Below are 27,912 nucleotides of genomic sequence, written 5' to 3' on the forward strand. Positions count from 1 at the left end.
TTGACAGCCTTCCTAAAAACCAGAAGATCGTCAATAGCACGGATGTGGGCGGGGAGAGAATTCCAGAGTCTGGCCGCTAATACTCTAAATGAGCGACCACCGGCCCTAGCCCTCTTAAAACGTGGGACTACCACAAAGTGCAGTCCCGAAGATCTTAAGGTGCGAGAGGGGACATAAGGCTGAATAAGATGCTTCAGGATATGAGGAGAAGAGTGCTTGAGGATTTTGAATGACAAGCAAAGACACTTAAACCTAATCCTCTGTAAAACAGGGAGCCAGTGAAGTTTGCCAATAGTTTTTTTGGCCGAACAAAACCTTGGTAGGCCAACCAGAACTCTGGCGGCAGCGTTTTGAACGCGTTGAAGTCTAGCAAGTTCAGCCATGTTGGCTCCTAGCAAGAGAGAGCTCGCGTAATCCAATCGCGACAGGATCGTAGCTTGAACAATAAGCTGTCGGGTAGGAGCATCAAAGTATTTAAAGGTGGGTCTAAGCTTGCGAAGTATCCCAAAGCAAGTGGTAGCAGTTTTCTTTGTATGAGAAACAAAGCTGAGGTTAGAATCTAGCCAAAGCCCGAGGTTTTTGACCTCCAAAACAGGAAGGGGAGTAGGGCCAAGCTCAGATGGCCACCAACAATCACCCCAAAGGTGGCTCTGCTTGCCAACCAAGAGCACCTCAGTTTTCTTAGCATTCAATTGAAGGCAATTGTCAGTCATCCAGCGTGCTATTGAGCTAATACCCTCCCGGAATTTAGCAGCTTCCAGGTCGGACGCCCCACTTAGTGCAACCGCCAGCTGGGTGTCGTCAGCGTAGGACACCAAAGACAGGTTCCATCGCTTGGCTACCACAGCCAGCGGCTGAACATAAAGATTGAAAAGTGTGGGGCTGAGAGCCGACCCCTGCGGAACGCCCTGGGCGATAGGATACGGATTCGATTGAAAAGGGGGTGTGACAACCCTAAACGTGCGATCCGATAGGAATGATCGAAACCATTCCAGTGCCGTGCTACCGACACCAGCCTCACCCAAACGTTGTAATAGAATAGCATGGGAGACCGTGTCAAACGCGGCACTGAGGTCAAGAAGTACCAGTGCCGCCGTTTGACCAGAGTCGACCAAAGTTCGTAAATGGTCGACCATAAAAAGCAATGCCGTCTCCGTGCTATGGCCGGGTCGGAAGCCGTTCTGAGTAGGGTCCAGAATATCAGCGCGATGGAGATGATCAGATAGAATGGCATTGACATGTACCTCAGTCAATTTAGCCGCCCACGGAAGAAGCGATATGGGGCGATAGTTTTCCAGTTTGGATGGGTCCAGAGCTGGTTTTTTCAAAATAGGCATCACCTGCGCCTCTTTCCAGCTTGCAGGAACAGAGCCAGTTGTTAGAGATAAATTAACAAGGTCACGCAGTGGAGAGAAGCAAAGAGACGCAGATTCTCTAAACTGAGCAGGACGAAGGGGATCCCTAGGGGAGCCTGACTTAACCTTCGCCACAATTTTTGTAAATTCCTCCCGGGAGAGCTCAGGGAGAGAACAAAGAGCCGGCGTAGTCAATGGAGGAGATACTCCATTATCCAAAGGGGCAAGTGAGTCTGGGAAGGATCGATAAATAGCTGCCACCTTTTCCATGAAAAAAGCGGCGAGGTTTTCACAGTGTGATGCAGAACGGATCTCATCAAGTGAAGCGCTGCTAGTTGTAAGATCCTTAAGGACCCTGAAGATTAATTTAGTAGGGTTAGTGCTAAGATTAAATGCACGAGAAAAGTAGGCGGCCCGAGTTTTACAGACCGCTCTATGATAAAGCCTAATCTTAGCACGGTACTCCAATTTCTTATCAAGTAAATAAGATTTGCGCCAAGCTCTTTCGGCTTGTTTGCAAGATTTCTTTAAGAGCCGAAGTGCATCGTCGTACCAAGGGCTAGGCTCACCACGGCGACATTGGATCTCCGCAGTTGGAATCAAAAGGTCCAGCGCATCAGTCAGCCAGTTACAGAAAAGATCGTAGCCTGATTCTACGTCAGAGAAAGGACCAAGAGTTTGTTGGCCAAGAATCCGATGAAACTCGGCTAAGTTCAACTTGCTCCATGGGCGTCTCAATGACACAGGCGCCGATATTTTATTCGGAGAGTCCTTAATTGCAAGGTGAAACTGAACAAGATGGTGGTCGGTCCACGCCATAGGCTTGGGAGGCAGCAGTTTGGCTGACATAAGGTTGGTGAAAATGGGGTCCAATATATGGCCACCATCATGAGTGCTGTGATCGACAAGCTGATGCAGCTGGAGTGCTTCCAAATCTGCAAGGCCCTTGCGTTTTTTCAGGAGCCAGAGGTATGCCAAACTCCTGAGCTATATTTTCAAACTGATGGAGTGCTCTCTCACAATCTTGGGTATCTGCTGAACCCACAAACAAAAAATCAACCAAATGATGAGTGACTACTTCGTGACCTGTTCTGCAAACGAAGCACCACTGCAGACATGTACTAAATGCTTCAAACAACTTGCATGAAATAGCACAGCCCATCGACTGTACTTTATCAACATACAATTGATTGTCAAATTGAGTACCTAACAAAGAAAAGCAGTAGTGGCATCTACCACACCAGGGTGGTGGGGTTGAGGGGGGTGTTTGGGGAGAAGGGGGGGGTAATGATACTTACCTAAAATGACTGCCTCCTCTCCTCTGTTATCCCGTCCTCTTCCTTTCTGCAGTCCCGGCCAGCAGCAGGAAGCACCCGCCCTGCCAGCCTCCCCATAGCCAATCACAACGCTGCAATGCAGCGTTGTGGTTGGTTGAGTGCTGTGGATCTCCACTCAGATGGGGACTGGGAGGGTTTGCATGTTCCTCACCAGGCTGTGTAATGCAGCCAGATGGGGGACATGCAAACTGCGCAGGACTCCTTGGGGCGGCCTGAGAGGGCCGGCCCAGCAGTCCTGAACACATCAAGAGTGAAAAACACTCCTCTCTCTACTCCTCTATCCCAGCCTGAGAGCCACTGAATTGTATAGGAAAAATAACAATAGTAATCAATTTATTTTTCCTTTTGTTTAGTGGGGCAACGCTCCTCCGCCATAGCGGAGGAGCTGCCATGTAAGGAAAGTCCAAAGAATGAATTGGTAGCAAAGCAAGAGCTGATTTTCTATCATTTTAGCTAGCTCAACTCCTGGGCTCACCTCTCTCTGATTAATGAAATGGCTACTTCAACTGACTCAAACTGTACTACAGTGTCCACTCTTGCGATAAAGTCATTCACTGACAAGCCTTGGGGCCACGACAGATGGTGAGTCATGCAAAATTCTCCTACTGCTTTCTTAGGTATTACCCCTAAAGGTAAGATCATTAGGTCAGGAAAAGGCCAGTAATTGAAAGGACCTGCCATTCTTCCTTCTGCCACTTCCTTATCCAATTTCTGTCTTACAATATGAGGGTGTTCTTTGGTTGGCTTGAGATAGTCAGCAAACCTACGTACCCTTGGACCTTGATAACCAAGTCTGAACCCTTCTTTAAAACCCCATTCCAACTTTGTCGTATTCTCCTTTTAGGGTAAAGTTTCAACCAGAAAATCACTTTTTTATTTTTTGGTTTTTTAACATTAATTGGAGTAAAAGACTTTGTAGCCAGGTTGAAAGGATCCACTTCTACCCCTGCCTAGACACGGATTTCCCCACAATCAACTCGGTACCTACGCTTTTATCTACTACACTGGGCTCTGATAACCTCATTTTTATTGCAGTGTTCTTTACTAATCCCCCAAGTGCTTGACCACTGACTCTCACCTGTCATCAAGTTGCTGTATATTTCTGGAGATGCCTGCCTTCTATATTCTATTTCTTGTATTCCCTTCAACCCAGACGTCTGTCCAGTATGCTTGCTCTGGCACCACCTTCCTGTAATACAACTTTTGGAAAAATCATTAGAGCCCCCCCCACTCCCCCTCCCCCCCTCTCGTTCTGCCCCTTCGACATCTTTAGTATTCTTGCATTTTTGATAACCTGGTATCTCCCCTTCTTCCAATGCATCAGCTTCTTCCTCATAATCCAATTCTCATTCTCATTAATCATCTGCGTTTGCCAAACTGACATCCGGACATTCGCCATCACCCACACCCCCATCAAAATGTTTCCGATCCACTGATTTAGAAGTTTTGTTGGAAGGCTTGTTTTCCTGTGTTTTCGAGACGGTTTCACCAAACTTCTATCTCTCTCTGGGCTGGTCCTCCCAGGATGCTCTAGATCTTTGCAGGGTTTACCTTGCGTTGTTCTGCAAGCCGCCAGAACCTACAGAAGCTGTGGTCCTTTTTCCTTCCTGGCTTGTTACAGCCTGTTTTATGTCTGTTTCTTTAGGTACCCAAACCCAATTACCAGTTTGCAAGTTTTTTTTTTCTTTTAAAAACGTCTGGAAATTCCGTGCCTGGTTCTTTTTTATTTTTCTTCTTTTTCTTCCACGTCTTGAGGATTTGTTAAATTAGGTGTATGACTTTCGGAACTGGCACTTTCTGGTTGGCTGAAGGGATGCTCTCAGCCAGGTAGAACTCGTTGCAACCGTCAAAGGCAGGTGATTACACACACTGTACAACCCGCGCTCACCCTCTGGTAGCTTGACAGTCAGAGGCAATGAGTAAAGCAAAGGCACAGCACTCAAGCACAGTAATTACACTGCACATCACAAAGAAGAGACTTCACACAAGATGTCCCACACATAAGAAAGCCCATACCTTAGACCCTGTCTTTACTAACAATGCTGAACTGTCAGTGGATGACCCTATCCCTCTGCTTTGGTCGGATCACTCTCTGATCCCCATCTCCCTGAACCCCTCAACTCGACCTGCTGTCACTAAATTCATCAGCAGGAAAGTCCGCCCTTGGTCCAAACTTCCAGTAGACTTGTGGATCTCTGCTCTTGAAAATGTAAGACCGAAGTTAGACTCCAGTCCTATTTTAGCATCAGAAAAATTCATTCACTGGATAGAGTCCTCGCTGGATACAGTTATTCCTGTTAAACCCAGCTATAAACTGAGAGAGAAAATGTCTCCATGGTACTCTCCCAAGCTTCGATCACTTAGGCAAGCCTGTAAAAGATTGGAGAGGAAATGGAGGAAAGACTACAATGGACTGAGTAAACAGAAACACAGAGAATCTATAAAACTCTATCAGACAGAAATAAAAAAAAGCACAGGCACTCTACTATGAAGGTGCTATTAACGCAGCAGCTAATACTCCCAGGGAAATTTTTTGCATCGCAAAGAACCTCCTGGAGCTTCCTAGTTCCGGAATATCTTCCGAGGTCTCCCCTGATCGTTGTAATGAACTTGCTGATTTTTTTTCCCCAGCTCACCATGTCCTAGTGACCTTCTACTAACGGACAAGCCCCCACCTTACATGGGGCATGTATTGGAGTAACTTCCAACTATGAATTTGGATATTTTGTCAGAAATGTTCCCCCAAATAAAATCAGCCCCCCCCTCACCCCTTGACCCGGCTTCTCCCCTTTCCTTTGTAAAGCCAAAGACGTGATACTCCCAGTAATCCTGGAAGAGATCAATCAGTCTATCTCCACTGGCTTAGTTCCGTCCCCTGGAAACATGCCATGGTGAAGGCATTACTCAAAAAGCCAAACTTAACCCAGATTACTTGGGTAGTTATCATCCCATCTCTCTGCTTCCTACGATCGCCAAGATCTTGGAAAAGTACGTCAACACGACCCTCTTTGAATTTTTTTAGAAACCCATGGCCTCCTGCATTATGCCCAGGCTGGTTTTCGCCCTCAACTTGGAACTGAAACTGCCCTTCTTGCCATGGTCGAAGAATTTAAGAAAATCCTTGATCAGGGAGGAGCAGTAGCTATTATCCTACTTGATCAAAGTTCGGCATTTGACACGGTCAACTTTGACATTCTCCTAAACAGACTTAGGAGGGTTGGTGTCTCAGGTGGTATTACCTGGCTCCGCTCTTACTTAGACGGTAGAACAGTGTTTCCCAAACTGGGGTCCGAGGACCCCCAGGGGTCCGTGGCACATTCTCAGGGGGTCCGCAGGCAGCAGTTTTAAAAGCACTACAAAGTTCCTTGTAAAATTAGCAGTTTTCGAGCAACTATAAAAGTGTCAAGAAAATGCCAGTGATTAATGTACCTGCTGGAGAGAGATGAGTTTTGTCTAGTGGCAGCTTTGACTTATCTAATGTGACACAGAGGGTTAATATGCCTACTGCAAAGAACGTGTACAAAGCATTTTAAAAAACAGTATTTTATGTGCATAGGTCAGTGGGTTACTGGTTTTGTCACAGAGATTCTTTTGTCACTGTGCAATTCATAAGGGAAAATCGTAATCTAGCACAGTGTCCTATATACTGTCAAAGAGCTGCTTGCAAACTGCATGGTAAAAGTTAGCAACATATGTTTATTCCCAGTCTATCATTATCCTGATGCTGCTATGTTCCCACTTCCTGCACATGAACAATTTTGTAATGCCTTTTTGTCACTTCTATGTGTGTTGCCTAATGCAGCACACATGGAGGTTACAAAACGTACATTTTATTAAAGATTGTTTATGTGCAGGAAGGGTCACCATCCTGAACATAAACAATCAAAGGTGTTTTGCTTTTTCCGTTGGAAAAAGCAAAAACGAGGCGAAATAATGCATTTCGCCAAGTTAAGACCAGGTTTTTCATGGTCTTAATTCTGGTGCTGTCTCCTATTTAAGCTGACCTTGTAAATAGAGGTCAGCGCCAAAATCAATGGGTTTTGGAGTGAAACGCCCACTGCAACTCCCACTGCCCACCTTTTTCACGGTAAGCATTGCGTGAAAGGGGTCCTTATTTACAAGGCAGCGTTAAGCCACAATAAGTGGCTTAACGCTGCCTTGTAAATGAGGCAAAGACCCTAACATCGCAAAAAGTGACGTTCCCATGGTGATAGGGACTTGTAAATATGCCCCTAAAATCCTTAGTAATTTGAGTATTTGTTTTGTGTGCACACGTTTGTTTATTTTTTTCGAATTACTGTTTTAATGTTTGAAATTTAAATCCTACAAATTGCTTGGTGGTCCCCGGCTTCCAGTGGAGACTCAATGGGGGTCCTCAGGAGTCAAAAGTTTGGGAACCACTGCGGTAGAACATTCCAGGTCTTCTCAGGGGAGTCCACTACTACGAGCATATCGCTCAGCTGTGAAGTCCCCCAGGGCTTGTCTCTGAGCCCCACATTGTTCAATGCGTACATGAGACCACTTTCTGATATTATTTTGCCTTATTGGATTAAGATTGTCACGTATGCTGACAATACGCAGCTGGTAATTGCTCTCAACGATCCTCCGAACCTCCTGTCTGATCTTGAATCCTGTTTGGAGAAAGTGGCCACCTGGATGGAACACTCCTGTCTCTGTCTCAATGGAGGAAAAACTTAACTAATGCTCTTGGGTAATTGCATTGATTTTAAAGAGACATGGCCAATCTGCCTTGGCCCTGCCCCAATCCCCAACACTAAGATCAAAGGCCTGAGTGTCTGGCTGGACAACTCCTTTAAATTTGATTATTAGGCAGTAAAATTGGCAGGAGCTTGCTTCGGCACCCTCACACTGCTTCGGAAAGTCCTCCCTCTCCTTCCTATGGGGGCAAGGAGAATCCTGGTCCAGGCTTAAGTCCTTTCTGGTCTGGACTTTGGCAACTCTCTTTACCTAGGATCACCTAAAGCAACGATAAGGAAACTCCAAGTTGCGCAGAGCTGGGCTGCGCAGCTGTTGCTCCAAATTCCTAAAACTCAGTCGGCTAAGCCAGCTCTGAGGATTCTACACTGGTTGCCAATTCTTGAAAAGGTGAAATTCAGATCTGTGTATAGCCCACACGACCCTATGGAGAAGGGCCTAGTAATCAACAGCTCCCACATCACCTTTTACCACCCCAGGAAATGTCTTCGCTCTGCTAATCTTAACCTCGCAGCCATTCCCAAAATTCAGAGGGTAAGAAGTGGAAGAAGATCTTTCTCCTACAACGTAGCAAGACTCTGGAACACCCTGCCCCCTCACCTTTGCTCAGAACCTCGCCTTCTCCCCTTTTGAAAACTTCTTAAAACATGGTTATATCAACCTCCCACCCTATAACTCGCTCAGTCCTCCTCCTGTTCGGCCGCTAGCGCTGGGATGCCTCAGGGAAGCTATGCGCTTAGCAAATGCTGAATAATAATAATAATAATGTAGGTAAATATAGTGTTTGAGGCATATGAGCTGCAGATTGCACACTGTGCATAGATCGCCATCTGGTGTTGGGCCCGGATGTTTGCAGTTGTTTTTCCTCTTGGAAAGTCTTTGGAAGTCACAAGGTATGTGACTCCGCCTTTGGATCGTATTGCACATGGGCTTCAGCTCAATCCTCAGATTGTTTTTTTCCGCCATCGGGCTCGGATGTGTTCTTCGCGCTCCAGTTCCGAACCATTTTCAGTTCTTGTAATCGACGCGCAATCCTTCCCTTTCCGCGGTATTGTTTCGATCGTGATCTCCAACACTCGACACGACTCATCGTTCGAAGTCTTCGATTCCGGTCGTCGACGAAGGACTTCGGGCCTACCTGAGCTCCGGTCCTGGCTGATGGAAAGGACTCCATTTAAGAAGTGTCCTCAATGTGGGTCCAAGTTTCCCCACACCGATCTCCATGAGATGTGCATCCTCTGCCTCTCCCCAGAACACGAGGCTCGAGACTGTCCGGCGTGTAAATCCTTCCTGTCGAAGACCATTCGGGACCGAAGGGTGAGGAGAACCATGGCACACTCGTCGACAGCAATCCCCGATGACATCTTCGGTGAAGGCGTCGATGTCCCAGAAGAGCAGCACACCAAAGAGGGCCTCGTCAGCGCCTCCGAAGCAGACAACTCCGATGTCGAGGACATCACTCCAGCACAGAGGGGCGTGAGTACTAACATCGACCCCCACCCCCGACGGCACCAAAAAAGGCTTCGGTCACTCCTTCGCCCTCGGGCCTAGGCACGACCAAAGACACTGCTTCCATACCCCGCTTTCGGGCCCGGTTAAGAAGCCCTCCAAGCCTTCTGGCGGCTCGGGCTCAAGCCAGCCTGCCTTCGGTGCCGATAAACACTCCTCCGCACCGGTGCCAAGAAAAAAAAAATGGCCTCCTCCTCCGCGCCGAGCTCCACACCGAAGCACTCGCCGTCGAAAACTGGCAGTAGCTCCTCTGTGACACCATCCCCGGAGCCGAGCAAAAAACCAAAGGCCCTCGAAACACACACCTCCAAACCGAAAGGCATCTCGCAGCCGGGGAAATAACCGGACATTTCTAAGCCGCACAGTTCAAAACAACGAACCGATGCCGACTCCAAGACTAAAACCTACGGCTCCGACACCTTCGGCCCCAACTGATCGGCCACTCACAGAGGAAATATTTCGGCCCGATCCACTACAAAGACACTTGTCAAAGACCCTAAAACTGGACATTTGATGCTCAGCATCAAAGAGACCGCTGGACAAGCCTGCCCCAGCTTCACCTCCAAAGAGAAGAGACTTTGCTACCTCCCCTTTGAGAATACCTTCACCTCTTCCTCCTCCGCCTCCCCCACCTCATCATTCCCCCACACCCTCTCCGGATGAGGATGATGACGATGTCTATGATGACACAGGGGACGGGCCCATGACCAGCCCAAAGGGGACCCCACTCCTACAGGCTCCCCAGATCCATGGGACGACTACAACATACCAGACGTCCCTAACGTCCCGCAGGTCGACCTTTACTCTTCAAGACCGTCTCCCCCTGAAGACACAATGGGGTTTAACCAACTACTCCATAGGGCTGCACACTACCACGGAGTCTATCTCCATACAGACCCCGTGTAGGAGGACTTCCTTCTAGATACCTTTGACACAAGACCACTTCCATCTTGCCCATGCTTAAAGGGGTTATCAAGCATGCGCTGGAGGTCTTTAAAGACCTGGTCAGGGCCAGAGTCATCAACCCTCGCATCGAGAAGAAGTATAAGGCAGCCCCTACAGACCCCACCTACATGAGAGGGCCTGCACCACTATACTCCCTGGTAGTCTCCACTGCAAGAAAACGTGCAAACTCCCAGGCATCAGGCGAAGCACCACCACCTGATAAGGAGTCCAAACTCCTAGACACCTCTGGCAAGCGCACTGCATCCAGGCGGCCAACATATGGCGCATCGCAAACACACAAGCGCTTTTGGCAAGATATGACAGGGCACATTATGACGAACTAGAAGCCATAATGCAACACCTCTCTGACAAATACAAGAATAGAGCCATCGAGCTAATCCAGGAGGGTAAAATGATTACCAACACCTCCATTCGCTGCGCCTTAGATGTTGCTGACACCACCTCTAGGGCAATTAACACCAGCGTCCTCCTCCGTAGGCATGCCTGGCTACGTATTTCAGGTTTCAAACCCGAGGTGCAGGCTTCAATCCTGAACCACCCCTTTGACCAGGAACATCTGTTTGGCCCAAACTTTGACGTTGCCCTAGGAAAAATGAAAAAGGACACCGATACGGCAAAGTCTATGTCTTACTGTCGCACGCTCCTTTCGCCGCTCTTCCTTTCGAAGCCCCTCCAGAGGCTACTCCTCAAACAGCGCCTCCACTTCCTATAAAGCCCCTACCCAATCCACCTTCACTAGGGGTTACCAGAGAGGCGGCTACAGGGGTAACAACAATAAAGGCATAGGCAAACCTAACACCTCCCGCTCTGCCTCCACCCCTGCCCAATGACTTCCCTCCACTCCCCCCCAGAGCATTCCACTCCAGTCGGGGGCAGACTCCACAATTTCCTTCCTGTCTGGACTACTATCACTTCAGACAAATGGGTAACACAGATAATTTGGTCAGGCTACTGCCTCAAACTAACATCTACTTCCCAAACATTCCACCCAAACAACGCCCAATGTCACAAGAACATTTGTCACTTCTAAAGCAGGAGGTAATCTCCCTCCTACAAGAGTGCAATAGAACTAGTTCTTGCCCACCAACAAAATATGGGAGTTTACTCCCTATATTTTCTCATACCAAAAAGGGATGACACTCTGCGGCCCATCCTGGACCTCAGACCCCTAAATCACACTCCAGCAGGTACTTCCCCTGCTCTTCCAAAACGACTTCCTTGCCACCCTAGACATCAAGGATGCATATTTCCACATTTCCGTTCACAAGGCTCACAAAGTTTCTCAGGTTTGTAGTGGACGGTCAACACTATTAATTCAAAGTGCTCCCATTCGGAGTCACCACAGCACCGCGAGTATTTACCAAGTGCCTAGCAGTAGTGGCAGCACTCCTGCGAAGACCACACATCCACGTCTTCCCATACCGAGACGACTGGCTAATAAAAGCCAGCTCATACAACCAGTGTGTACAACACACTCATGCCACTATCCAGCTACTTCACGAACTGGGCTTCACAGTAAACCACACAAAGTCCCATCTGCAACCGTCCCACGTAAAACAATACCTCGGTGCCACCATAGACACCTCAAAAGCGCTAGCCTACCCCAGTCCTGCCAGGATAGCAAGCATTTAAGCTCTATGTGCCAAATTTCAGCCGGAACACACTCTTCCAGCTCGAGTGTTCATGCAACTAATACGAATGATGGCCTCTTGCATCTTCATAGTACCTCACGCAAGACTCCAAATGCGTTCTCTCCAAGAGTGCCTAGCGCGCCAATGGAACCAGGCCCAGGGTCAATTAACAGATTTGGTGTTGGACAGTCGTGCCCATCGCTCTCTGCAGTGGTGGACCACCAAAAATCTTTCCAAAGGGCGACCGTTCCTGGACCCGGTTCCTCAGATAGTACTGACAGTAGACTCATCGCTCTCCGGCTGGGGAGCTCACCTACTACATCACCCTATGCAGGGCAGGTGGACACCTCAACAAAAGTTACTCCACATCAACCATCTGGAGTTACTAGCCATATTCTTAGCCCTAAAATCCTTTCAAACACAGATCTCAGGCAAGGCAGTCCTAGTCCGCACGGACAACATGACAGCCATGTACTATATACAAAAACAAGGAGGCACAAGCACTCCGCAGCTCTCTCAGCTAGCACAGAGCATATGGAGATGGGCCATACCCCAAAAAGTCTTTCTCCTTGCCCAACATGTCCCAGGAGTCCAAAACACTATGGCAGATCTGCTGAGCAGACAAACACAACAGATCCACGAGTGGGAACTGCATCCGCAAGTTCTTCACCCGTACTTTCAAATGTGGGGGCATCCACAGATAGACCTCTTCGCCACCCACCAAAACGCCAAATGCCCAAGCTTCGCCGCCAGGTATCCACACCCATTGTCCAAAGGCAATGCGATATGGATGAACTGGTCAGGCAAATTTGCGTACGCTTTTCCGCCTCTCCCACTCATTCCATTAGTGGTGCGCAAACTACAACACTCCCTCATTCTCATCCTAGTAGCTCCAACTTGGGCCAGACAACCGTGGTACACCACAGTGCTGGAACTATCTGTAGTACTGCACCAAAAGTTACACCTCTCTCCACGCCTCTTAACCCAGAACCATGGAGAGATCAGGCACCCGGACCCAGCTCAGCTCAACCTTGCGATCTGGCTCCTGAAATCCTACAATTCGGTTAACTAAATCTCCCCCCAGACTGTATGAACATCATTAGAGAGGCTAGACGACCTACCACTAGAGCTTGCTAAGCAGCCAAGTGGAAACGCTTTGTGATCTATTGTCACCACAATAACTTCAATCCCCTAGATGTGTCCATGCAACACATCATAGGCTATTTACTGCACCTACAAAGATGCAATCTAGCGTACAAGTCTATTAGACTGCACCTTGCAGCCATAGCAGCTTATCTGCAAAACAGGCAACATCTATCACTCTTTAGAGTACCTGCCATAAAAGCCTTCATGGAAGGCCTCAAAAGAATAATTCCCCCCAGAGTGCCACCCTCACCTGTGTGGAACCTAAATATCGTTCTCACGAGACTAATGGGGCCTCCCTTTGAACCTCTACACAAATGTGAACTTCAATTCCTAACATGGAAACTGCCTTTCTTGTAGCCATCACTTTCCTCAGAAGGGTCAGTGAGATACAAGCACCCACCATTCAAGAAGCTTTTCTGCAAATGCACCATAACAGGGTTGTTCTCCGCACTAATCCAAAATTCCTCCCTAAAGTCATTTATCCCTTTCACCTAAACCAATCTGTGGAACTACCCGTATTTTTCTCGCAGCCACAGACTGTTGCAGAAAGAGCTCTTCACACATTAGATGTCAAACGAGCCTTACTCTATTACATCGAGAGAACACAACCCTTTCTTAAGACCAAACAACTGTTCGTGTCTTTCTCACCACCACACAAAGGCAACCCCATTTCCAAATCTGGGATAGCTAGGTGGATTGTCAAATGCATACAGATTTGCTACCACAAAGCAAAACGAACGCTATTTGTTCCCCCTAAAGCCCACTCTACACATAAGATAGGGGCTTCCATGGCATTCTTAGGGAACATCCCCTTAGATGATCTCTGCAAAGCAGCTACATGGTCTACACCGCACACTTTCACTAAACACTATTGTGTAGATGTACAAACTAAGCAACAAGCAAGTGTAGGCCAGGCTGTACTCAAAACACTGTTTCAAACCACTGCAACAGATACTGGTGGTCGCCGCTAGGAACAAGTACTGCTATATAATCTATGCACAGTGTGTAATCTGCAGCTCATATGCCTCGAACGGCAAATGCTGCTTACCAGTATGCATCTGTTCTTGGCATGTAGAGCTGCAGATCTACACACGCCCACCCACCTCCCCGGCTACCTTTATCTGTTCCAGTTTGTCTTGTATAGAAATAGCACACATGGGCATCTTCACTGCTTATTACTACGCTCCATAATTTCCCTGCTGGCCAAAAACAATCTGAGGATGGAGCCGAAGCCCATGAGCAATACGATCCAAAGGAGTCGCCGCATACCTCGTGACTTCCAAAGACTTTCCAAGAGGAAAAACAACTGCAAACATCCGGCCCAACACCAGATGGGGATCTATGCACAGTGTGTAGATCTGCAGCTCTACATGCCAAGAACAGATGCATACTGGTAAGTAGCATTTGCCTTGTATTCAACACACACATTAAGCAATGCAAAGGGAATATCTTATTTCTGGGCCTAAATCATACTTGATAATAATTCTGTCAGTACTGGGCCCAATTGTGTTGAGAAGGCATGCACACATGGGACAATTCCTATTCTAACCCCACAGCACCCTTATGCGGTGCAACACGTTGTCACCCCAGACTCACCCCCACAATTCTTATAATTCAATATCACATAGTTTTAGGGGCACCCTCGGTCACAACGTCATGCAAAGATGCAAATGCAGGAAATTATATTACTTTTTAGCAGCACTATGGGCCAGGCTGTGCAGGGAAAGCTAATGTTGCATGCAAGTACTCTTGGAAAAATATAATCTCTCTCTCTCGCTCTGTCTGCACACACTCTCTCCCCCCTGCTACTTGGTGCCACAAGTACCAGCCGGGTCAGTACAGGACACTCTCTCACACACACAGCACCCTAATGCGGTGCAAGTGATATCCATCAGGTCTATGGTCAACACAATGCAGACCCCGTGACTCCCAGTCTTCCTGCACTCTATACCCCCCAGATGGAAGATTACCAGCCCGCCCTCCGAATACTGGGCTGCAAGCTGCCAAAGTCACACTTAGTCTGGGTCCCAGGAAAGCAGTTGGGGATAGGTAGCAAAAATAATTAGGGGATAGATGTAAACGAGGGGGTTTTGGCATCACTCAGGAAGTTCAACAGGTTGAAAAGCAGAAGCAGGCTGAGGACCAGACTTGGTTACAAAAAGGGGTCCGTTGGGGCACCAGCCCAGTTCTGCAAAGCACATGGGGGTCAGCCAGTCTCTTGACCTGCTCCCGAACTTTCTCTGAAGCATTCCTCCAGCCAAGTCAATCACTCTCACTCCTACCTAGTGCAAAGAAGTCGTCTGAAGGGGCCAGGTGGGGAGAATGCAGTTGGTCCACCGTGAAGTGACCACGAAGGGAATAAGCTGTGAATGGGGGGAAAAACACAGGGGGGTATTTCTCGGTCTGAAGAGGCACCCCGTCCAGTACACGTTGATCAGGGTTGCGCCTATGCAATCCAGGCACAAGCAGGGTCGGCTCTAGGGCGGTGCGATCGGTGCCACCGCACCGGGTGCTGACTTGGGGTGGGGGCGCCCAGTTTGCAAGCATATTTTCATTTTAAAAGCACCTGCTGCTGCGTTCCATGTGTCCAGCAATTTTCAGCCATCAATAAAAACTTCAAGATCATTCCAGTGATTAATGTTCACGCTGGAGAGATCGTAGGTTTGTCTAGTGGAAGTTTTAACTCATCCTAAGGTAGCGCAGTGGGTTAATGTGCCTATAGCAAAGAATGTGTACCATGCAGATCACAAAGTACGCATAATGTAAATAGGTCAGTAGGTTACTGCTTGTGTCCCAGGGATCCTTTGTTACTTTTGTTACAGTTTGTAAGTTAAAATTCTAATATAGCATATTGAGCTATTAACTGTCATCAAAGAGCTGCATGCAAACTACAAGATATGTATTAGCGCTATGTCTTTTTGCACTGTCTTTCATTAAACTAAACTTGCAAAAAGCTTTCATTTGGTTAGCAGCAATCAATTTTTATTATTAAAGAATACTCCTAGCAATGATACGTTTTAAATTCTGAATTTGTGCTTTTCCAGACCAAGGACTCTTAAACTATACTGCCCATCAGCATAGGTGACATATGACTCCTACACCTTGTAGTCCTCTGTCTTATGTAACATTTCCTATACACTGATGTACACTCTTGTGCCAATGTGTGTGTGAATTAAGCACTACACTGTTATGAGTGTCGCTATAAAACTAAATCAGTCTGAGAGAGAGTGGTTATAGAGACTTGAGGAGCACTGTTAAATGGTGGTAGAGAGGGAATCCATGGCAGATGTTGTCATTGGGGGGCGCCAACAAACATTGTCGCACGGGGCGCCACCAGTGCTAAAGCTGGCCCTGGGCACAAGGTCTAAAGAGATGAGTCGCACCAGACACTTCAGATCACAAATTCCGTACCTCCTTGGAAATAAGGCACTCTGTGCTGTGCAAGTTCATGTAGATTGCACTAGGCGATTCTGGTCACACATACAGGTGCAAGTTCAACAGTACCTCACGAGGTAGAATGAGGCACTGACGCAGGTAAGCCACCACCTCCGTGGGTCACAACCTGTAAATCGGACACCGCTGGCAATGAGCATGCAGTTGACGTTTTGCACAGGAGAAATGAGGCACGATCGACGAAGCAGATAGCTATGAATCCGCTCACCACCTACAAGACGCTCATGTGTGTTAAGGTCCCTGCAGTACAGGGTCCACTCATCCTAGATGCGAGTAGTACTTCAAGGGCTTCGCACTAGGCACTCCGGTCTCCAGGCACGATTCTCAGTTCCAGGTTCATGCTGTCCATTGGAATTCAGCTGCCAATGTGGGCATTTCAGAGGCACTGCTCTGCAGAAGTCACCGGTAGATGGTGTGTGTCCCTCATGGAACATCTTTGATGTCCCTGAGATCTTAGAGAGAACAGGAGGCAAGCCGACTGGCCCTTGTGAGCCCACATCAGGGCACCAAACTTCAGCAGGAGTCAGCCCAGCCCAGCCACTATTCAAGAAGGGCACGGGGTTCCTTTCAATTGCACTATTCCTCCATGTGCGCAACAGATTCGTCTGGCAGTGTGCACCACGCCATCCAGGTTCTCCGGTCCTGCCTCCCCACAAGTGGATCTCTCCTTTGCAAGGGTGGCACCAGTTATTATATTGTAGGGGTCCTTTGAAGTTAGGGGAGGTTCAAATGGTATCCCTTTGAACCACAGATGGGTCCCTAAATTTCTGTTCTGTTTGACATGAGCCAGCGGAATGCAGACTCTTATCTTTATGGGGGCCATGATCTGGCTCCAGAGGCCGTGTTGCAACCTCATCCTCCCATCCATTCCGCTAGGCCTGCAAATGGCAGAGGTCAGCCATTCTAGTTGCATGCCCAATGGTTTATGGCTGTCGCTGGGGAATGTCCAGATTTGCTCCCCCGGCCTCCGATGTTGACTGGCGCCAAGCACCATGTCGCACACAGTTTTAGAGCATAGAAAAGCTCATGTTTCTATAAGAGGACTTTCTAAGCAAGTTATACTACCAAGTCCACCTTTACCACTGGAAAGAGTTTGGCATTACGAATCATTTTATACTTAAAATCATGAGGCTGCGTCACTGAAATCAACTATTGCAGATTGAAGTACTGTCAACCACTTCCTCATGCTAACCTATGGGAAGAGCAAATCTCATAGGTAGGGAAACACGCATGGGTATTCCCCACTACCTGAGCAGGGTACGCACCAGTGTACCCGACTGACCCCTTCACCTTCCACTCTGAGTGAAGAGTACCCTAAGGATGGCCAGTGGTTTCGAAAGACCAGCCCAATACGTGCACAATGGTGCAATTCCACACCTGTCGTGCTAGGTTGGACCCTGTTCAAAAACACGATTGGTGCAATTGCGCACACATGTCTGCAATGGCATGCCCGACACCAGCCTACACGTTCCAGTGGCATATGTGAGCGCCGGCAAGCCCACACTGGGTGACCTGCCCCATGTTGAGAATCGTCCTCCGTGCCCATGCGCGGTTTGACCTGCATGGGCAGGTCAGACGCAAGTGAAGCCCATCGTTGAGGCCAGTGCGCACAGCGGCCTGCAATGGAAAGCCTAGCACCGGCCTCCAATTACCAGCTGTGCCAGTGCACTCAGGCAGGCCCACAATGGCAGAGCTGCCCCAGGTTAAGCACTGTTCTGTGCTTAGTCTGGCCTGCAAGGGCTGGTCGGACGCCTGTGAAGCCCATCATTGGGGCCCACGCACACACTGGGCTGCAGTATCAGGCCCTACACATGGCTGAGAACACCATGCCTGCACTGCTTCCTAGCATGAGTATGAAGGGTGCACACACTTTTACACTGTATTTCACAGTGGGGAAAGTGCCCAGAACCTGACTGCCACTAATTAGAGCTAATGCACACACTGGCCTGCAGTGGCAGGCCCGGGAACCATGTCTCACATTGGGTTCAGTGCGCTGACTGACCTGCAATGGGAGACCGGACACATGCTCAGCACATCAGTGGTGCCAGCGTGCACCTTGCTTGCAATGGCAGCAAGGCCTCCCCACTGCTTGAAGAGGAAAAAAAAAATGATAATACGAAATGTTATAATTTTTTGTTTTCGTTGCTAGGTGTGTGGAGGGGTGAGGCTGGCCAGAGCAGGGGCCAGGGGAGAGGAGGTGAGCACACTCAAAGTGGGCATGAATATTTGACCGGCTGTCTTGGGCCGGCCAAACATTATGCGCACTTTGCATGCATTATACAGCCTGGTGGGGAAGTCGGGCTCCCTGTACCCCTCTGAGCACCGAACCACAGCACTCGGACCAATCACAACGCTGCATTGCAGCGTTGCTATTGGCTTAGGGAGCCTGGGAGTCCGGTTGCTTCCTGCGACAAGAAGAGGTGGTGGCTGGTGATGTGACCAGCAGGTAAGTTTTCTTCTCTTTTTCTTAATTGTTTTTATTTTCTACTCCACCTCCCCCTGCCTCCAATCCCTACTAGCTGCCACTGAATGGCAGGCGGGTGATCTGTTTCACCCCAACAGGTAAGCTCCCCCTCCTACCATGATTAAGAAGGGGCGTGCACTTTCACACTGCACCTATAGAGGGGAAGTGCCCCAGGCCCTAATGCCACAACCGGGGCCTCTGCAGCCCGAGAGGGGTCCCACCGAGTGACTGTACCTCTGAGGTAGGGAGAACCCACCTGGGGAGTCTAACCTTCTCGGGCAGTGACATGTCCATGCCCGGCCACTCACCTACCGCAAGCTTCACACCTCAGGATGCACCCTAGAGCCGCTCTGGCAATATGGGATGCCCCCTCAGTAATGACTCATGAGTATGAGAAGCCAACCTAAGCAGGATACATGACTGGCAGTTGAGTCCCGCCGCGTCCCACTTCTCGCCAGTGCCGTACCTGCCCTGGGTATGTGGTGTACCTTTTCTACATGGCACTCCCAGAGATGACACCTACTCAATCACGTTGGCATCCTTTTCCCCACCTGTTAAGTCAGGGTGCTTGTACCTTCCCACTGCAGTACAGCCGGAAGGTGCCTCGAGTGCTAGGGTAACAGAGTAAGCAAAGACTAGAAGTAGAAAAAGCAAAACGTTTCAAGGAATTCCCCTAGGAAGGCCATGCCCAACAGGGCTGTTCCTCTTCCTTAACTCAGCCATATCTGGATGAAGCAGGACATTCTTACTATTGACCTAATTTGCAGAAATGTGCTAAGGACACAAAAATTAAAAATACATTTATGACAAGCCTTGTGCTTAGAGCGAAGTCAGGCCCCTCTTCGTGACGAGGGCAGTGATGAACATACATTCTGCTTGTTTAGCGGAACTAACACTACCGGAATGCAGTATTTTACTTTCTAGTTCAGGATAAGCTGTACGGTTCTCCCTTTGACATGTAGTAAGAATGGTGAGGGGCATGAATATTTGCATGTTAGTATTAAAAAAAAACCAAAAACATATTTAGAAACTCTCATTCAAACGCACCAACTAAAGTGAGAGGCTTTCGTATGGTAAAATAAAAAACAGCACTCTAGTGACTCTTACACGCTTCCAGTTGTGTTTTTTTGTTTGTTTTTTTTGCATGTTCGTGTGTGGGTAAATCATAGCACAACACATTTTTCAAACAAAATAAATATAGAGAACTCTCATTTTTAATGCCCGCAATAAAAAGGCATACTAGATATAAGTGCAGAAAGCCCTGCAACAACACCAGGTATGCTTGAAAGTGGCCAATTAAAGTTGGGTCTCATAGTATGGGTTGACATTATTGTCCACACAATGAAAACCGTCTCGAGCTAGTTCACTCCATTCTATACCATCTGCTTACATAACCTTTTCTCAGTTCTTACAATTGTATCTGGAACAATGCATCTGGTTTACTTGTCTGTTATATCTGTTGTCACTTTCCCTAACTGCCTCTGTTGTGTTCTGTGACAGGTACTGTGGGGAGCGTTCTCAATTTGTGGTGTCCAGCAACAGTAACAAAATTACTATACGTCTACACTCTGACAAATCATACACAGACACGGGCTTCTCAGCAGAGTACCTGTCCTATGAGCCTAGCGACCGTAAGTTGATAATAAAAGGAAACGTACATTTGCTTTGCATAGTGCTTGAGTGGTGGGTGTTAGCCTACTTTAAGTTCTCTCCAGTACTGCGAAGAGAAGTGAAAAAGGTTCAATGACCTGTGATATGCCCAGGATTGTTTAGGTGCAAAGGTCCACTGGTTTAGATCTATTTCCTTGGTTGTACAGCTATCATGGTAGCCTAAAAGATCATAGGCAGTAGTTCACCTTCTGGAACATGCCCAGAAGTTACTGTTGTATATCACCATGAGTGACGAAAAAACAAAAATGTGAGTTTGAAGAGTATATGTACTACTGTGCAGTGGCTAGGTCACAAACACCTGCAAAAGTCTTAGACTCCTGCCCTGTGAGAGTATATCTGATGACTTTATGAAACCGTTACATTGATATTGTTTCTGATGACATTTGTGCACTTGCCAGTGCGCCGTTTTCTGTAAGCACGACTCCTATTCACATTGACACACAAGAATATTTGTTTCAAAGCTGACAATTAGGATTTATGGCTGAAGCTCTTATTCCAAAATATTTGGCATTTTTTCTGACACTATTTGGCTCATAGTTTTTTGATTTATAATCTGTAACTTCCTCTGATGAATTTTGAGACACTTGGTAAAGTTTCACACTCACTTGTGCATTTCTTTTCTCATTACCTTAAGCATGCCCTCAGCAGTTTGCATGTAAGAGCGGGCGATGTATAAACAAAGAGCTGCAGTGTGACGGGTGGAACGACTGTGGTGACTTCAGTGATGAACAGGAATGCAGTAAGTCCATGTTACTTCTCTTTAAAATCTTCAATCTGCACTTGCGCACTTAAATGTCTATAACCTGATGTGGCCTAGAGTTTGATGCCCGTGTCTTCTGGTCCATAATTTGTGACTGAGAGAAATGGCACTTAATTGCAACAGTTTCTCTATTTTACGTGCATGGACTTTGAACAAAGAATTTAAGTACGTGGCAATAATCTGAAGCGAAGAAACTTGATGAATTTTATATTGTGTAAAGTGGATGTCAAGTTACGCAATTATGGTAGTTCACCTGTGTTTTGTGCCCCCACTGCTTGGCTGCGAAACATTTTTTGTGGTAGAATAAAAGATGATGCGTACTGTTTAATGGTCAGAAAATGCCAGTGTAATACTTCCTATAAAGAGGTATTTATCCAGCATTATTTATGCGTAAACCGTGAGGGTGCTAACTCTTTGGCTATTTTTACAGTGTGACACCAAGAGCAGCGGTCAGAAGATTGGTTACCTGAAAAATTGCCCTTAACACAGTCATCTGTGATACATATGTGTCGCAAGCCAGTGGTTTACAATTAAATGAAATATATTGTTGGTGTATTAATATGAGCTTTCAAGTGTAAATAATGCTTAATTTGTTAAAAAACTAACGTGATGTACCCCAAAATATTTACATGTCCGAACGAGGAGAGGGTGTAGGCCAGGAACGGCAGGCCTTACCTACCTCACTTTTTGATCAAAATTTGGCAGCTGCTGCAAGACCACCACTGCTGGAACCCCGTGACGACCTCTGATATGTTCTCACCATAGTCCCTACAATCGGCCTGAACATGCACACTGTATGGGTGTGTGAACAACAGTCCCTTATGGTTTGTGGAAAAAGAGAAGATCCCCCATACTTTAAATGGTTAAGGATCACTGAATTTGCTTTCCTGTGTCCTTGACCTTAGTAGAAATAAGAGGGACGGATTTATTGTAAATTTTGGAAATTGCAGACCGGGACAGTGAGGAAGGTTACTAAGAGTACTGTCCATTGAAATAATTCCCATTGGTGCCCACAACATAGATTTTATATACTAAATGTAACCTAATGACAGTAATAACAGTAGAAGTTTTTTCAATTTTGCATATGACTGTGGAAAATCAAGAGTATTCTCTTGTTAATCATACAACTGTTTGACTCTAAGACTCTAGCAACGGATCCAATGATTGTACAGCTGTGGGTATGCTACACTGACAGGAATGTGAGTTTTGCATGTAAGAGTCAAGTGCTCCTGTGGATGGTTAACTCCATCACAGTAAGTGCCCCAGTGTAAGATGTACTCTCAGTATGTTGTATTTGTATGTTTGTGGTATATGCACCGTGTGTGCCAAGCCAAAAAAAGAAGGAACTCCTTTTTGTTTTGTTGTTCTAAGTTTGAGTGTTAGCAAGTGTTGGGTAAGGTGACTGTGAAGCATTGATAGTTTCCCACTGTGAGTTGTACCAACACTGTGCAGACTCTGGTGTAAGAAATACTAACTATGTAGATCTATTAGTACAAGCCAAAGTTGGACTTAGTGATTTAATGACACTCTCATTGCTCCTAAACACCACCCATTTTTTCTTCATTGGTTTGTAAGCACAAACTATGTTTTTTCCTTGGTTGGAGCAAATGTCGTCAGGCACTAGTGGAAATGTTACCTGGCCCAAGCCCTTTGACTTCTGGGAGCAATGTAGTTTCCATTTGTGTAGTTGAAGACCTACATTAAAATTTGCAGATTTATAGTGTGTGTGAGAAGGTGGCCTGATAGATGCTGTCCACTAGTTCTAGTGGGCACCTTGTATCAGTCCAAACAACCCCTTATTGGTGATAGGTTAAAGACCACCTTATATGAAAGCTATCCTAGTGGTAGCTATGGAGAGCAGCCTTCAGGCTAAGTCTTGAAGGAATGTAAAGCAGCTTGTTTTACCAGTCTATAATATATTGAATGATCAAATGAAAAGACAACCACACCAGGTATATATTTAAAATAAATGTATTTAAGATAACACACACGCCTCTAGTCTCTTTATGAGACTGGGGTTCGAAGTACTTTAGTTACAAGTGTTTAAGCATCTGTAAAAGTGCAAATACACGTTTGGGCCCTAGGGGCGTACCAAACCATATACTGGAATAGGCACTAGGCCTATTGCCTCTAGAATCGCTGGGACCCCAAGGAACCACCCAAGGTAGTGACACAGGGGACCCATGGGAGCCGTATGCAGTGTGAAAACACAACCGCAGGTTCCTATTATCTTCTATGGGGAATGTCGCGGTTGGAATTTTAAAGATTAGGGACACTTCTAATCGAGTCAGGACCAAACCCTTTTGGACTTAGGTAGTTCTAGGGCTAGCACCCACGAGAGCACCAGAGAACTCGAATTACCACACCCAGGGAAGCCGGGTGCATAGGTGTCTTTTGGTGTTGGGTCGCGTCCTCGATTCTAATGGAAGCCTGCAAAGAACTGCTGCTGCCGTGAAGAGAAGTGTCCGAAGAGATCCAAGCCTGGATCTAGGATTTAAGGAACCTGAAAGCAGAGGGGACAGAGTCTGGGTCACTTGCCAGTGACCTAGGGTAGGATGGACCAATGCCCACAGATGTTGGGTGCTTTAGGGTGTCTTGACTCTTCAGCCACGAGGTCCAGGAGGCGTCGACGAAGTCCACGAGCCGGATTCGAGCTGTCCCCCGAAGTCTGTTGAGTGCTGCGGTGTCGGCGACCAGAAAGAACCCAACAAGCCTTGGCAACAGCAAGTCACAGGAATGCAGAGAAAGGACTGCGGTGCAGACCAGCAAGGTCTGATGGACTCACCCAGTGAAGGTAAGTAAGGGCAAGTCTGGGGCAACCAGAAAAACCCAAGAAGAAGAGGAGTTGCCTTCGTGGGGACCTGCTAGCCAACGGGCTAGTGATCGCGAAGGAGCCTCGAGCGGTCGCACTTGAAGTTGGCCCACGGGTCACTCGTGGAGTGGAGGCCAACAATCTTCAGTGCAGGAGGTGCTCAAGGCTGGGGCTACTCGGAACCCAAAGCACGACTTCGAGGATGACCAGGAAGGTAGTGTTGCTGCAAAAGTTCACGGTGTCCAGGGGACACGGTTCCACGTCACCCACGATGGCCACGGGCCTCAGCTTTGCTGTGGACTCAGGGTAGCCTCGGAAGTCTGGAAATCCACCTCTGGGGATGCAGAGACTTTGGAGTCGGGCGGGAGCTTCAGAATTGCAGACCGGTCAGTTGCTTCTTTGGTGCCTGCCAAGCAGGGGAGTCACTCCTTGACCCAAAGGGAGATTTCCTCCGTCTTCTAGTCGTGATAGAAAGTCGAAGGTTCAGGATATATGTTGCAGAGGTTCGTCCAAGGTAATCTAAAGTCCTAGGGACTGGATTCCTATACTTATACTAAGTTTAGGGGATGGACTAACTCTAAGGCCCCACCTATGGGTGGACCTGGGGTGGTTACACCCCTTCCCCTTTGTCCAATTCCGCACCAGAGCAGGGGCTGAGTGCCCCTGCAACCCGTTTGAACTGGGCTATGCACAGGGACACCTTGTGTGCCCCAGGCAGTGTCTCAAAAGCATTCTCTGAATGCACCCACCCTGCCCCAATACACATCTGCCTGTCTGGGGAGGTGGTTACACCTCCCTGTGACAGGAAACCTATTGTCCAGGCCTCCCCTGCTGGAGTTTTCCTCAGCAGCAGGAGGCCAGACCCGTGTCTGTGGCATCCATTTTGTGATGCCAGGGCTTTGGAAACTTTTAATCGGATTTAGCCAGTGTGAACATGTCTCTCCCTTTAGAAGGGTGGACTGCTACCCCCGCCGCCAGGACTGGCGGGGGGGGGGGGGGGTAGTATTCCAAAGCGTTTGACACCAAACACGACATGTTTCGATGCAGCCATTCCAAAGTTAGCATTTACCGTGAGGTTATAATGCACTTAAGAGTATATGGTATGGCTGTATCACAGAAAATCCATAAGTAAGTATTTCCGAATGCTGCAGAGGGGCTCAGCTCATGCTTGGGCACCCTCTCACATAAAACCAAGCACTCTGCCTTCAGGATTGTCAAGACCTGCCAAAGGAGTGGCTTATGGGTTTATATGTGTCTGTATAAGAAAGTGATATAGGTAGCCTATACCACAGTAAGGGTTGCAAGCACACCCTTACCCAGGTTGCGGTAGCAGACCTGTGGTGTCATTTTGGAGTGCTTCCCAGGGGTGGCATAATACATGATGCAGCCCCTGGTAGGCCTCTGAGGTACCTAGGCCCTAGGTACATAGTATACCATATTTAAGGGGCTTATAAGGCACTCCAGAATCCAATTAGATATGTACCTAATGTACATGGAAACCATTTTAGAGAGGAAGCAGCTAGGCTGTGGTCCTGATTAGCAGTGGGGGTACCCATGTGAAGCAGATCCTACTCTCCTACTCAGTGGACATTCTGTATTTGCATTTTCAGCGTTAGAAAACATTTGCAGAAAGTTTTCTTATGTTTTACTAGTTGTTGTCTTCAAATACGTATGATACCTTATTTATGAAGTTGCTGTCTTTAACAAAGTTATCACCACCAACATCATCTACAAGGTGTGGCATACAAACATATACTTTTATTTCTTTTGGCTGGGCTTTAGAGTTAGTACGGAAGATAATCTTTTTTTAGCAATCTGTGATTTAAAGGACTGGGTGAAATGTTTGCCAACCGATTGCTTGGGTTTCCTAGCCTGCTTACCAAGATCAAAAGTTGAGAAAGCAAAGCTTGGTTTCTTATGTGTACATTTGATTGATAAATTGGTTTGTTTGACACAAATCTAGTTAAAATGTTATTTATGTTACCTTCTAATTAAAACATAAAACATTGGCTTTAAAATGAGCTTGGGTAATTAAACGTTTAAGCATGTTTTGTATGGTTCCATAAAAGGTTTTATTTTGAGTATTAAAAAAATAATTCCCTTAATAATTTCAAAACTAAGTCTGCATCAGCATTGTAGGGCAAATTAGGTGAATGGTTTCCTTACATGTTCTAAACTGTATTGATATTTTCGCATTTACTACCACATTAAACAACATGTAGTAGAGCAACATGAGCATTGAGGAAAAACCACTGTTCCGAGCATTTCAAGCAGTGTCAATACATAAGGATTTGCCTACATTTGGAAAATATATAATGTTTTACTTTTCCCGTTTCCGTAATTCCTGTAGAAGAGTAGGTGACAAGTTTTATTTTTACATAGAAATCGTGCTGGAAAAAACTGGTTGCTCTTACTGAAGGATTCCAGCATGTCTGCAAGCTTTAACTGGTTTATAGGGTTCTGATGGCTTTTGCAGTTTGCTGGTTACATTCCCATCAGTCATTAGATACACTGATTGTGCCATTTAATAAACAAGCGTACCTAAGAGCTGTTTGCACTGAAAATAAATGTATTACTGCTCTGTTTTGGCTCTTCCCACAGCATGCACTGCTGATCAGTTTCGGTGCACGACAAGCAAGTTGTGTAAACCACGTTACTGGAAGTGTGATGGAGTAAACGACTGTGGAGATGACAGTGATGAACTAGAATGCCGTAAGTTGACAAAAGCTGTGCTGGATAGTTTCCCGCTCTCTCACTCTTCTTTAGCCATAATTGTGCAGTGACAAAGGGTACCAATGGAGAGAGTTGGAGGAGTTTCTGATAACTGCTTATGTCCTTCATTTATACATCTACTGTCAAACTGTATTTCTTGACTATGCCACTGAATGGAGTCTGTCACCCATTACGCTTGTTTACTAATGATTTTTTAAAATTGTGTTTGTATAGTATTCCTCTAAAGTGTTCTGCAGTGATTAACAAAACACCATGTTTACTCCTGATCTTCATCGTTCCTATTACATAACTTATGTGCACACATCTCATGTTAATTGTTCTATATAAAGCACTCTATAATAAAATAGTAATGGCTGTGCTTAACATATAGCTAGATAAATATATAAGAACAATGAGTGGGTAAGCAAATTAAGCACTTAGAATGTTATGCTTTGAGGATGTTCTGCTTTGAGGATGCCACCTTGCAGTCTCCTGTGACTCCCTGGTCAAGAAACTTTACATGAGACATGGAAGTGTTCATTAAAATGCAAGTGTATTACCAGTTTTCAACACTGACAATTAATTGTACAGCGAAATACATGTTTTACATGTTTACAATTTGTGCAAGTGTAGTTAATATTTTGGTAATGTGCTCTGATTGCTGTAGTATGTGCTTTTTGAATGCACTTTACAAATATCTAGCACCGCAAACCTGACAGACAAAACACCTCATTGAACAGAAAGAAGTATTTTTGTGTCCTATTGAAAGGTCAAGTCACCCACCGAACAATCATTAGACTCACTAGCACTCTTGCCCAAGCTCTTTGCTATCTTCCAGCTCCACGAAACACAGATATAAGGTGTGTTGGTTTCGCAGCAAATCAAAATCATCTACAAGTCTTTTTCCTTCACAAAAAAGGCATGTAGAAAGAAAAATAACTTGGGATACTGCTTAGTGTGCGTTTTTTAAGTCCTTGTTTATTGGTCCAAACACGTCTGTTCCTGTACAGTGCTCCGACATCCTTTGCCGGTGTATTCTAAACTTCGTCACACTGTACGATTAAATAATTCAACACATATGTGACCTTTATTACCAGGACTTAATGGTTACACTGCCTTCAGAAAGACTATATTTACACTTTGCATGTCAACCAAAATATACAACTTTCTGCATTCTTCCAAGATCCACGCCCAACAAATGTGGAGGATGATTGCATAGACTTGATCTCAAAATAGCTCTGAACCATATATTTCTAGAACAGATGAATATTGCATGGACAGGCCATTATTTTAAATCATTCGTTTCCGCAAATACTGACTTATGCCTTGTAATAATTAATAAATGAAGGTTACCTAATAGAATTATTGCTCATTCCACTA

At 46.6% G+C, this 27,912-nt stretch overlaps 1 protein-coding gene across 2 annotated transcripts in view; it reads left to right on the forward strand.

Annotated features, from left to right (window-relative positions):
• Nucleotides 1-27,912, forward strand: part of ST14 (ST14 transmembrane serine protease matriptase) — a 264,383-nt gene that overhangs the window by 189,995 nt on the left and 46,476 nt on the right. For both annotated transcript variants that reach the window (XM_085647218.1, XM_085647219.1), the window contains exons 11-13: nucleotides 20,078-20,208; nucleotides 20,883-20,987; nucleotides 26,422-26,532. In XM_085647218.1, the coding sequence (XP_085503344.1) occupies nucleotides 20,078-20,208; nucleotides 20,883-20,987; nucleotides 26,422-26,532 (347 nt within the window). The remainder of the gene's footprint in view (nucleotides 1-20,077; nucleotides 20,209-20,882; nucleotides 20,988-26,421; nucleotides 26,533-27,912) is intronic.

Source organism: Triturus cristatus, chromosome 3_2 (assembly GCF_964204655.1).
Source record: "Triturus cristatus chromosome 3_2, aTriCri1.1, whole genome shotgun sequence".
NCBI classification, from domain to species: domain Eukaryota; kingdom Metazoa; phylum Chordata; class Amphibia; order Caudata; family Salamandridae; genus Triturus; species Triturus cristatus.